At 33.1% G+C, this 13,185-nt stretch overlaps 1 protein-coding gene across 30 annotated transcripts in view; it reads left to right on the forward strand.

Annotated features, from left to right (window-relative positions):
- The window catches only part of CAMK2D (calcium/calmodulin dependent protein kinase II delta), a 310,275-nt gene that overhangs the window by 255,012 nt on the left and 42,078 nt on the right, over window positions 1-13,185 (forward strand). For 5 of the 30 annotated variants that reach the window (XM_032292481.1, XM_032292480.1, XM_032292498.1 and 2 more), the window contains 4 exons: window positions 1,977-2,014; window positions 6,610-6,669; window positions 8,654-8,695; window positions 11,440-11,488. In XM_032292481.1, coding sequence (XP_032148372.1) covers window positions 1,977-2,014; window positions 6,610-6,669; window positions 8,654-8,695; window positions 11,440-11,488 — 189 coding nt within the window. Of the gene's footprint in view, window positions 1-1,976; window positions 2,015-3,407; window positions 3,441-6,609; window positions 6,670-8,653; window positions 8,696-11,439; window positions 11,489-13,185 lie in introns of all 30 variants that reach the window. The other 25 variants (XM_032292485.1, XM_032292483.1, XM_032292501.1 and 22 more) reach the window with 9 other exon arrangements.

The raw sequence follows: 13,185 nt of genomic DNA on the forward strand, positions 1-13,185 counted from the left end.
ATGGGTGAGTTCAATGCCATCTCATTAAATATTAATTCATATATACTATATTCAAATAAATTTCACTGTGGCCCAATAATTAGTGAATCATTAAAAGGTAGGATGATTTATGTAGCATAAATTGTTAATGGCAACCTAACCCAAAGTTTTAAAAATCTTCAGATTTAAAATTGTACATTTTGTCAAAGTGTTAAATATAATCTTTGACATAAATTGGGCCTTTATTAATGTATGTACCCATATATAGAAGCTTTCTGTTTACCTCACGGCTTCCTTTTCATCATCCTGTAAACTAAAAACTCATGACTAATATGTGATTTTATATTGTTTCTGAATGTCTTAGCATGAAAGAGCAATTTTTTTTTCTCCATCGCCTCAAAATCAACTGAATAACATTAGACCCAGTTACATCATCTTGTACTTGACACTGCATTTTAGTTTTCAGTATTTTATTCATTCTACTTCATTGCCAAACATGCTCTTTAAAGTAATTTGTCCATAAGTATATGGTTATAAAGTTGTTTTTATTTTTTCTTTTCTCCCTTTATGTGGAATGTATTTCTTGTGAGGTAAGGTGAATAGTAACCAAAAGGGACATTTCTGCATCTCCCAGGCCAAATCCCTGCTTACCCTGAATCATTGTCTTCTCTTTGCTTGCTACTGCAATTTCAATTATTCTGAGTTTGCTTTCTAACCTATTAACTGCCACAGGATTGATTTAATATTTCTTTTTAGCTCCAGGCAAACAATGTAATAGCTAAGGCAACTATTTCTTGCAATCTCAATTAATAATAAATTAATAGCTTTGTTGCTAAAGACTAAATGAAATTAACGTTTTTGTATCTTTTAAGTAAATTTAAAAATATACCAATATGATATTGAAATAATGCCCCAAATCAATGAACGTCAGTAAATTACATGTTCATGCAGTTCTATTCCAGCTAGGTATTTCCATTTTTGAGGCCAAATTCTATTCTGACATACTTAAATAAGTATATGTAATTAATATTAATTGAAAGCATAAGTGTATATTGTGTCCTTCATATTTGTGAATGTTCCATTCTTGGTGTACTAATTGTCGTTGACACTTATATTATCTGTTCACTGTGTATAATATACACGTTCATTAGTAGATTTTTTGAAATGATTGCTTCACCTTTTAATATACTCAAGAAGTTTAGTAACAGAAGGAATGTTAAAAGCTCCCCACCAAGAAAAATGAAGTTTTATATAAGACCATGTGCTTTAAGATTTCTCTGATTTAGTGGAAGATTTTTTTATGCTGTCTCAAATTTTATTTTTACTTTTTCATTGTAAAGTCTTTTGTTTGTATTCTGATTTTAAAGTATAAAAGAATACATAGTGCCATTTTTTTAAATATCATATGCTAAACATTTAAAAAATTTGCTCTAGGCCAATAATATACCATTGTATTTAAATAGTAATATTTTTTGTAAAACCAAATTGTCTGACTTCAAGAATATAATGAAGATGTTATTTAGCCAGAGCGAATTTTACAAATGAGTTTTCAACCTCTAAAAAGAGGGGCTTAAATGGCAGAACTGACATGGTCACCATACATGTGGTGTGAATGAACATGTAATACAATCTGTCAGCTGATGTTCAAAGACTGAAATCAACTTTCTGGATTACAAAAGGATAGTCCAGTTAAAGTTCCAGTATCCTTTTCGCAACCAACAGTGAAATAAAGTCCAATAAACACAACTGGCAAAGTATTCAATTATATATAATGAACTACTCTTTAGTTCTAAATTTGCTGTGGCAAACCAAGAAAAGTGATACTGTGTTTCAATGTTCTGTAAGCTCGCGCTCATCAGTGTGACTTTGATAACTTGCCATATGTTGGCCATAACTCAGCAAAGGTGGTAGAAGGAGACAATAACCTCACTGCTCTGTTGCCTGGCTGTGGGTTTCTATGCATAACTCACTAAACTGATTTTATTCTCATTTTACAGCAGCCAAGAGTTTGTTGAAGAAGCCGGATGGAGTAAAGGTAAGTTAAACAGATGCCCCTAATCCATTTCTGACTTTCAGATGCTGGATAATCTTTAAATGTTAAATATAATTCCTAAGTCTTTGCAAGTTCTTTTTTTTATTGTTTCTGATAAACGTTGCAGGTTGAAATAGAAATGATTTAATATACAAAGATGATTAACATTTATACCAAGAAAAGCTGTATTTCTTCTATTGGATTATATATGAGATAGTCATGAAAAAATAATATTGTTATACAATACAGAGTTCCTGTAGAAATTGAATGTCTAAATTCTCTCTGATTTACTACAGTTCCAAACTAACATGGTGACATAAAAACCTGTAAAAACCAAATGCTTTTCCAAATAATTATGCTGCATATGTGAAGGCCGCTGAAGTGTATAGCCTGAAAAATACTCACATTGGGGTATGGAAAATAGAATGTCAGATGACTAAAATAATGTGGTTGGGCAGTTTTTATGAAGGTCGTAATTATTCCTGTTTTAATTATTCCTGTGTTTCTATCATAAGGTGTTGAGATATATTCAAGATGAATGTTTTGAACAAATATTACAAAAATCTTACAAGAAAAATAACAGCAGGATATTTTTACTTTCCAGGTTTCTAAACAAAATAATTCAGTCTTTCCTACTGATTGTATTTTATTTCAAGGGAATTTATTCTTGTTGGAATGTAACCTTATATTTGCATAATGATGTTTGTTATATTTTCAGAGTACCACCTAAATGTTTTATTTCTTTAATCCTTTTCTTTCTCTTCCAAGGGCAGATGCCATACATTCTTCATCAACACTTCAATATTCCTGGGAATTAATTAATTTTCTAACATTTGAATTTGACCCAAAGTCAGGTGGTCAGTTCATAATGAAAACATAACATAGAAAATCATTTGTCACTTTACATGTTCATGTTCAGTCATTCACTCATTTCTTTACCACCTGTCTGTGTGCAGCTTGGAAATTTCCAGAGCACTGATGATTATGCATTTGTGATTTCCTTTGGGATGCCATTTCCATTTACCAATTGCTTTCCTCAACCTGCAATTTTGTCTTCATTTTGATTTGTTTATTCCATTTAGATTTTAATAATGATAGCTGATGACTGCCTTTTTCCCAGTGTTGCAATAGTAGAAATGTGGTATCTTACATTTTCCAAATATTTTCTTCTCCTGGGCTTTCCTGTACCATTCAGTGATGGAGAACTCACAGTTCCTATTGAGATATTTACTTTCATTATTATTTTTACATAGAAAACATTTCCAGAACTTTTTTCTTCCATTCAACTTATAGCTCCTCTTTAAAAACAAAATTATTCTGTACTCCATGCTTTGATACTCTAAATTCAACCGGTCATATTTTTTTCTTTTCCTTTCTCTTTGACTGGTCAATTCAGAAAAGGAAGTCCAGTTCGAGTGTTCAGATGATGGTGAGGATCTCTATCTGCCAGATTTCTCCTCCTGTGAAAATTCACACTTAGGAATAAAAGTCTTATTTACCTATGATAGTGTAAGTGGTAAGGGTGTAGGACCATACAGGTCAGTGTTAATCAACCATCAAAACGTGGTACTCCTCTTACATGCTATATTGTTTTTCTCTGAAGTTGAATTTGTTAACCATGTAAAAAGTTATATTAACAAGTTTGCCCTTTTACAAAGACAAAGTGTAATTTTCTCTTTGAAAATAAAAAGACCATGACAGAATTTATGTATAATGATAAGTAAAAAAAAAATACTATATGATTATTTTTTAAATGTTCTTCATGGTTGCTAAAATAGGTGTGATTTATAGGACAACATAATACATTCATCATGGAGTTTATAAAGGTGTAAAAGTGATCTTACAATGTATTAATTCTAGTAAAATACCTTAAAAAGAAATATTTGTTAACCTCAAAACAATAAACTCAACACCTGAGAAATAGGAATATCTTGCCCATGCCTCATAAAAGTAATTCAGTGCATCATACAATTATCTGATTTGATTATTTGACTCACTTTTTTTAAAAAAGAAAAATACCCTGCTTCTACTAATATAAAAGAATTATATCACACAAAAGTACCAGAGTTCTTATATGTTTAAAGACATCTATGGTCTGGGAATGGTGTCTCACACCTGCAATCCCAGCACTTTGAGAGGCTGAGGCAGACAGATCACCTTAGTTCAGGAGTTCGAGACCAGCCTGGCCAACATGGTAAAACCCCATTTCTACTAAAAAAAAAAAAAGAAAGAAAGAAAGAAATTAGCCGGGCATGGTGGCCATATCTGTAATCCCAGCTACTCAGCAGGCTGAAGCAGGAGAATTGCTTGAACCCAGAAGGTGGAGGTTTCAGTGAGCCAAGATCTCACCATTGCACTCCAGCCTGGGCAACAAAAGTGAAACCCCGTCTCAAAAAAAAATTTTTTTAAGACAATTATGGCTGAACCCATACTTGATATTTGACTCTTTAAAAAGAACTACTTCTAGCCTTTTGCTTAGAAATTCTCCTATTATTTTTCAATAAATTAATATTATAAATACCTCCAAAAGATTTTCCATAGGAAAAAAATCATTAAGTTAATCTTTACATTAACAAAAAAGTTTTTAACTGCACATTAAACATGACCAAAAGTGTGGTTGAGGCACATATTCATTTAACTCGTGTTTCCCATACCTAACAATAAAGAATGGCTTACCCAGACAGAATTGCCTTCATCTGGAAGGGATGATGGTGCGTATATGCTGTGTATCTATGTGTGAATGTGTGTAGGTGTGTGCGTGAGTGGGGGGCACATGAGCTCTTGTGCAGATAAGTTTGTGTGCATAGGTGTATATGTGGGACATTTTCACTAAAATAAAACAGTTATTGGCAACCACAGCCTAGAAAAAAAAATCAAGTATCATATCTCAAAACAGAAATAAACGTATGTCAGAATATTGCTTTAATATGCATTCACTGATATAAACTAAATATTGCGTATTAAATACACGTGGTGCTTTAACCGTAAGTGCCCCTGTTCATTTGACAGGAAGCCAGATATGTTTTGCCCAGCATGCTTCCTGAATAGGAAATTATGTGTGTGTGCATCCCTCCCCTTTTCTTACATACCCTGTACTAACATAAGTACTGAATTTTGATCCCTCTTTAATAGACTTTATTACCTCTTATCTCTTTTTGGCTCTTGTACAAATATCATGTAAAATTCTGTGCAGTTTGATTTAAAGAAAAAAATGTTTTGACTATCTGCAGAATATATATTGATGACAACATTTACAGAATTTTCCAGTAAAGGAAAGTTTAGACGCTTTCTCATCCTTTCCTTCAGGTCACACAGCACAGCGTTACAGCTTATTGTAAAAATAACGATACCAGTAAACACAGATAGGAAAGAAAGGAAAAAGATTACATATTTAAATTAGTTTATGTTACCTTCTATCTTCCTCTCAATACTAGTTTTGACAGGATATATAGGTATCAAGTATAGACTTTCCAGAAAACCCAAACAATTAAACTGGTGTCATCACTTGTAAATACCCATTTGATACTCATTTATTTTATACAGTGTATGTTTCTCTTTAAGTCCTTACGTATGTTTATATTAAAATCACTGAGATGTATTCCTTTAAAAAATAATACAGTACCTAGATAATATAGTGTAAGAAAATGAATGTTATCTAACATTTTTTTTGATAACCATAACGTAAGTTGTCATGCATGAGTTTAAAAGAACGTTGATTATTACTTTTTGGTCTTTGATTCTTAGTGCCCTGACTCAGTTGTAGTTTCTGGTTGCCACTTGTCTACAAAGAGTCTTCTCTGTGGACCATTAGAATACTCTTTGATCCTCTGAGTTGCTTTTACCACACAGCCTCCACAGGGGTAGTCATATCTTCTTTAAAGTCAAATCTGGTTATGTTAAAGCAAGGGAATGATATTACCAAATATGTTCTGCAATGATAGCAGTAACACTTTGACAGAAAATGTAGTATTTCCCTCTTACACGACTGTAAAAATTAAAGTCCTTTTACATTCAACATAAAAAGTTTGATTTCCGCACTAATAATTTAAGATGTAATTTTTAAAGGAGATCTACATTTATCATTTTTAAAAGCGATTGTGACATCAGCATTGTATCAGAAGATCTAAATTTTAATTGGATACCTCCTAAAAAAGTAATAATGGCTCACCAGAGAAAGATGGTCTATGTATGACTTCAGACTAAAGAATAAAATGGGGGAAAAAAAGGAATATAACAGTGAACAATTGGAAGCTTGAAAACAGAATCCAGCTTGAAGAGTATGAGAATTGTTATATTCATTTCATACTCTGAAACCTGAGTTGAGCTCCATTGAAGCAGCTCTTTGTTTGCTAAGGTGGCACAGCAACAGCAGCCATATCTGTTTTCTCATTGCACCATCACGGACATGGTCCAGCCTGCCTGTGACCATCGGAGACTAGCAATCATCATTCCTGTCCATCATCACAGTGTCTTTCACGTTCATCTTCAGTGGCTCTTTATCTTCGTGTCTACATCTCCATGTAGACATGCTGCGTCTAGAGACATTGTCTACCAAGGGGTTTAAGGCATCTCTGTTTCTATTTTCTGCATACCCACAGATAAACAACAAAGCCAACGTGGTAACCAGCCCCAAAGAAAATATTCCTACCCCGGCGCTGGTATACCTGGACTCTTTGTAACCCTTCTTAAGATCTTTTTTTTTTTCTTTTTTTGTGGTTTCTCTCATTTGCTTTCATGATATATATACATATATATAAATATTTTATTTTGCTGGGTGTTGGGTTTTTTTTTTTCTTTTGCTTTCTACAATATGACAAAAGTTCATTCTTTTGGGTTTTTTTTGGTTAAGTTAGTTGTCAAGCAGTGTGGTCTAACATGAGGTTATCTCATTTCATTGTTGAACATTGTACTGATAGCTGTGATCTCTGTAGTTGGAATTGTTGCATGCTGCATTCAAAATACAGCGCTTTGGTTGCTCTTAGCTCTTCTGATGATGATAGTTCTAGATTATACAAACAATGGTTTCTTCTTTTCATGTTGCAAATGCTGACATCAAGAAGAGCTAATGGGATTGTTGCTAGACAACATAAAAGTAGACCTTATTCAGAGTTCTCGTTTCCCTCTTATTAAAACACAACAGGGCTTGGTAAGATTTCACTTTCTGAGATAAGAGGCACTGGATAATTTAGAGCTTTTTGTTTATTGTGATTTAAATTAAATTTTCACTGTTTCACTTTAATCCAAAGAATGAAATTGCAAATAATAGAACTTTGAATTATCAGCGGAAACCCGTTATGTCTATCTCAATCAAATCCACACAATTAATAATTAAATTAGCCTAACACTTTGGATGGTATTATGTTAAAATTCAGAATTTGAATACTAGCATTCAGTGCTCTTTGAGTTCCATAACATTTTCCCTAAACTATTTCATATTTTGACATATGATTTTCAGAAATTTTTCCTATTACTTGCTTTTCTCATACTGTTATTTTAAATAAATTTTAAAATGTTAGAGAATTATTTTACTTGGGTTAACTATGGGGCTCCATTTAAAAACATTTAAAGGAAGGACACATCAAGATAGCAGATTACTAGTAAATATCAATGTTGATCACAGCTGTAGCCAAGGGAAAGGGAGAATGGAAGCAGTGAATATGTTCTCTCTCAATATTACAGCAGTGTAAACTGTAGTGGTGCAGGAGTGCCCATGGTTGAGAACTCCCAGTGGGTTGCAGTACCTCCCCATTGCCAAGATATCACATAATGAAAGTGCTGAGCATGTCACTGATGTATGCATATTGAATCTTTTTTTTACATCTGTTATTTGAGTGTTATTATCCACTTGGGAATATTTCTTTGCTTTCTAATAGAAAACAATAGAAAAACCAATACTTTCTTCATGGAAAAGCATGACTTTATAGCCAAATATCCTGTATATATAGTCCATAAAGTAGAAGTTTTCTCTTAGATATGAATTAACACAGGATTTGACAGCAATCTGCCTCAAATTACAGTGATTACATGATTAGTTCTAGAACCCTTCAAGTAAACTTTTAAAAATTTTCCTTAAAATTTCTTATGGACTTTTGAAATTGATTCTTTAGTATAGTCTTTTTTTTTTTAAGTGTTGTCCAGTGGTTCTAGATTTTACAAGGGTATTCAGTTACGTATTAATTATATTAATGATACTGTAATCAAGTTTCAAAGCAATGCAACTAAAAAATATCTTCTTCGAGAATTTGAAATCATCTCGGAGTTTTAACTCCAGTGTCCTTGGCCAGTTCTCTATGGTACAGACGGTCACTGGCCACTCATTAAAGAAGAAAGGAAAGCATAGGATTAGGTGAAACAGTGAGTGCCTCTTTAGGTCTCTAAATATCGAAGCCTTGTTTGAATGCTGATGAAGAATAAGGTCTTTTGCATGCTGCTTCTGGGTAGGGAGGTTCCTATCTCATGGGCTCACCAGGGAGACCCTTCATCAGAGGTATTGTCAGCTACAACTCTGACAGCAGTTAACATCGCTTTAGCTCTTGTCACTATTTTGTTTTGTCAGCTGGCTCACCCTGCTCTGTCCCTCACACTAGAAAGAATGTACTTACCAATGCGAACTGTTTCTTTCTCTATTTTGTTCTCACTCAGGAGCCCCAAACTACTGTAATCCACAACCCTGATGGAAACAAGGTATTCAGAAAGAATCAACATCATCTTGCTTTAACAAGACTATACGTCTCATCAAATATTCAAAAAAAAATTCATTATCTAAAAATAGGAAAGAAAATTCTAGCTATTTTCTACCACACTTCCTTTTGGGCCTAATTTGTTTAGAACTATGGACGTACTTCTTGCAAATAAAAATGAATGACATCTTGAAAGAGAAACTAATGTTACTATGAGTCAATAAAAGTCAGGCTAAACATGAAGGAAGTCTTTATGTCAAGATGACTGTGTGTCTAAGCAATTCCATTTGGTCATTTTCTCCCCATGACTTTGTGCTTTGTACTGTAGATATATTGTGCATGATAATGTAGAATTTCTGGCTATATCATTCCATTGTCTTCAAAAATATCAACTTGACTTTTCATAGATTTTTTTTTTAATTTAGTGTTACGTTTGAGTTTTATTCTATTCTGTTGTCAGAGTGGTTTTTGTGGGTTTTTTTGTTTGTTTGTTTCTTAATTCCCTGTTGGTGATAATGATGTTGTCGTTGTTGTTGTTGTTGTTGTTGTTGTTGTTTGGCATGAATTTGAGGAGAATAAGTGAGTTTCACTTTTTGTGAAATATGTTTGTTGTTGAGTAGTATACATTCCAGTAACAGGAATTTACTGATACTGAAAGAAGATTAAATGTTTCCTATACATTTTACATTATTTGCAGAGCATGTTAACTAAATAACAGCACTAGCATACTTGTCTATACGATGAAATATTTTCTGAATGCATTCCATGTGTCTGATTTATTACTTTTTGTACATTATTATGTCTCCAAGGGGAGAAAAATATACTGTACTAAACTTTTCTCCAATATTAGGTATAGTCATGGCTCTTCTCCATACTCCTATCAATGATGTCTAAAACTTAGAAAGCACATTTTATCTTCAGACTTAAAAAACACATTTTCTCTCTGGTTAACATTTAGTTGATCAACATTAAAGCCATTAGAATAAAAAACACGAAGCGTTATTCTCTTTAATATAAGATTTATTTTATAGTTATGACACTGAAAATGATCTAAGTCCCGAAAAGCCTTGAGATAGTCAGGACCATCACATTCGAGAACAATTTTTTTAATAGCATTAGCAAATGACATGCCAAGTGTAACAGCTGGAATGGACACTTCAGTAGTTCTAGCTATATCATTTGTTAGACTTCCTGCATGATATTTCTTGCTTACATGAATTAGTTTAATTTTACAGTGCATGGGTTTACCTTCATTCTCAGTTTAAATTTGAATACTAGATCACATTAAGAAATGCATGAAGATTCCTTTCTTTGGTTTTGTGTGTATGGAGACTCTGGGTACATCTTTAATTAGTTTTTCCCGTGGTTTAATTATTGTATATGATGTTTATATAAATTGATCACTTTTTTGAATATTGAATCTCTAAAATGACACCGACTGGTGTTTGCATTATTTTCCAGAATCCATTTTGCATTACTGAGCTATCGATTGGAAGTTGGCTTCCAGTTTTGTTTTTTTTTGTTTTTTTTTGTTTTTTTGAGACGGAGTTTCGCTCTTGTTACCCAGGCTGGAGTGCAATGGCGCGATCTCGGCTCACCGCAACCTCCGCCTCCTGGGTTCAGGCAATTCTCCTGCCTCAGCCTCCTGAGTAGCTGGGATTACAGGCACGCGCCACCATGCCCAGCTAATTTTTTGTATTTTTAGTAGAGACGGGGTTTCACCATGTTGACCAGGATGGTCTCCATCTCTTGACCTCGTGATCCACCCGCCTCGGCCTCCCAAAGTGCTGGGATTACAGGCTTGAGCCACCGCGCCCGGCCTCCAGTTATTTTTGATTCTAGCATTAAATCATTCCAAGTAGAAAACTATGTCTTTCTTATGAATATTCCAAAATTTATTTGCTAGAATATTTTTTATTCATACATTATTAATAAACACATTTATCATACCATTTTAAGAAATATATCTTAATTTTGGCAGTTACAGTGTACTTTTAAGTGTGCTTAACAATCTTCCACTTAATTTGTAGTTTTACAAAGAAAGAGCTTTGTCTTTTTATTATGGAAGTAGGTTTCTTATCAATAACATCCAGTTTCTAATTTTGAAAAGAGCGAAAAAAAATCCAATTGTCATCAAAAGTAAATTATTCATTATAATTCCATTGTGCTGATGACAGACATGAAAATTCTTCTCAAAAGTACTTTCAGCATATCTCAGCTTAATCCCCTCAGTTCTTCATCAAATGATATGGTGAAATGCTTTCTCTCCCTATAAAGGAGTAAGGCATAGGCCTTAACATAGTGCCTGAAAAAAATAACGCATTCTTTATTGATTAATTAACTGGAAATAAAACATTGTTCTATTTTAAGTTACAAATTCATGCAGCTAATATATTCAATTGCTTGTAAACACAGAGAAAAAGCACACCTTAAAGGGCACTGTAACACAAACACATCCTTACACAGTTTTTTAAATAAACTGCATACTTCTGCTGGTTCCTCAAATTACCTGGATTTATACAGCTTTGGAGATTGGGCAACCAGAGTACTCCCTGTTTGAAATGTTTGCAGCATCAGACATTTTGTTTCTGTTAAAAACCACTTAATGTTTTTTGTCCATTTGCATGTCAGCATATGCACATAGCCTGCTGAAGAATTTTGCATGATATGTATGTTACTAGCCAATTTTTAAAGACAAAATCAAGCTTTCATTGCATGCAACCTAAAAATGTGTTTTCTTCTCATCAGGAGTCAACTGAGAGTTCAAATACAACAATTGAGGATGAAGATGTGAAAGGTATGATTTAACCAGAAATGGAAAACCCTAACTCAGAGAGAGCTTCATATAGATATGCATATATATTAAAAATGTTCAAATGACTAGTAAGTTTAGGAAGTAGGCCTATCCTAAAACACAAAAATATTTTATTCATGAATAAAAAAATTTATAACTAAATAATTATTTCAACAGTGTTTTTGTCATTTTCCTACATATTATTTTGTATATTGAAACTGTAGATATGTAGCATATTCTAGCCCATTACAGTAATGACAACTAACAATGAGTTACTAGTTATAGGAACATAACAAATTATAAATTTGTCAGTCAAAAAGTGATGTAAAATGTATACACATTGGGTACATTCATAAAAGCTATCTGGAAGACAATTTATATTCAAGGATACAGTATAAAAGTAACTTTTTAACATTTAGTCATCTCAAATAAGTATCAGTAGAATTTTGTATTTGGCCACCTTTTTATCCTACTTTTCTGTGTACGTTCCAAAGATACTGTTGACCTCTATTTACTTTGGTTGCCAAGGTTCTTTTAGCTACGTGTATGAGTCTTTGGCAGTGTTTTTACAGAAATCTTCTTACTGCCCCTGTACACACATACTGAGCACACATTTGCAGTTAGTTCACCTCCTTTGACCACAACACTGTTTTAGAAGCATTACTTTTGTATGAATTGCATTTGCAGTTTTATATTATTTTTGTAATTTATTGTATGTACCTACAATCTCTGTAGGCCAATTGTCTAGAAGACATTCTGACAAAGAGCAGTAACAGTGGGATATTTGAAATAGAAATATTAAAGTAAAAGAAATATGAATTGAGAGCAATGATCCATAAATTAATTAAACCTATCTGAAAAGATTACTTACCTAATAGTATCACCGTAAGCTTTAATTCTAAACGTAGCATTAATACGATAAAGTCTTGAAAAGTTGTATTCATGTTATAGAATAAAGGACTTGGAAATTCTCAGGTCAAGGAGACATACGGTCAATTTAGGAAATAAAAATGGCTGTAGATCACAACTTGCCAGTCAACTCTGCTGACTTTTTCCTTTTTGTTTGAATAGAACAGCTGATGCTATTAAAGTATACTCTCTATTTATATAACTAAGCACACTGACCTAACTCTGCTAGACGTAGTCAGCCATTATTTTTTACAGTGGAAAGGTAGATAGCTGTGTCAAGAATTTTATTTAGTAGGTCTGTTCATCTCACTCTTTGCACTAAAGCTAAAATTTGAACTGCAGTAGTTTTATGAATCATTGATACCAGCCATATTAGATAAAAAAGATTCTTTTTTTTAGCCAAATAAATAGATATGCCATTTAGCTTTCCCAGTGATTCAGGAAGCATTATCTTTGTAAGTGTTTTGAACTCATTAGCTTCTTTAAGCTAAGCTAAATGTTTCATATGAATTTTGACGTTCTTCCCATGAGCAAGACTAAGAAAACCTGTTCATTGTCCACTGCAGAAACTGAATCTTTAAATAACTAAATAAAATTAGGAGAATACCAGCACCTCACTATATGCAGTTCATCTGCCAAGTAATATGATAATGGTTTTAATAAGCGATCTTTCTCACCTAAATTTGACTCTCAGCTCTACTACGTATTGGTTCAGGATCACTGCTATTAATCTATGTAAATATTAATGCATAAACAGAGTTCCTGTCAGCATTACCCTGTAGTTTGTAATT

Source organism: Sapajus apella, unplaced genomic scaffold (genome assembly GCF_009761245.1).
Source record: "Sapajus apella isolate SASKATOON/1434 unplaced genomic scaffold, GSC_monkey_1.0 scaffold27, whole genome shotgun sequence".
Lineage (NCBI taxonomy): Eukaryota > Metazoa > Chordata > Mammalia > Primates > Cebidae > Sapajus > Sapajus apella.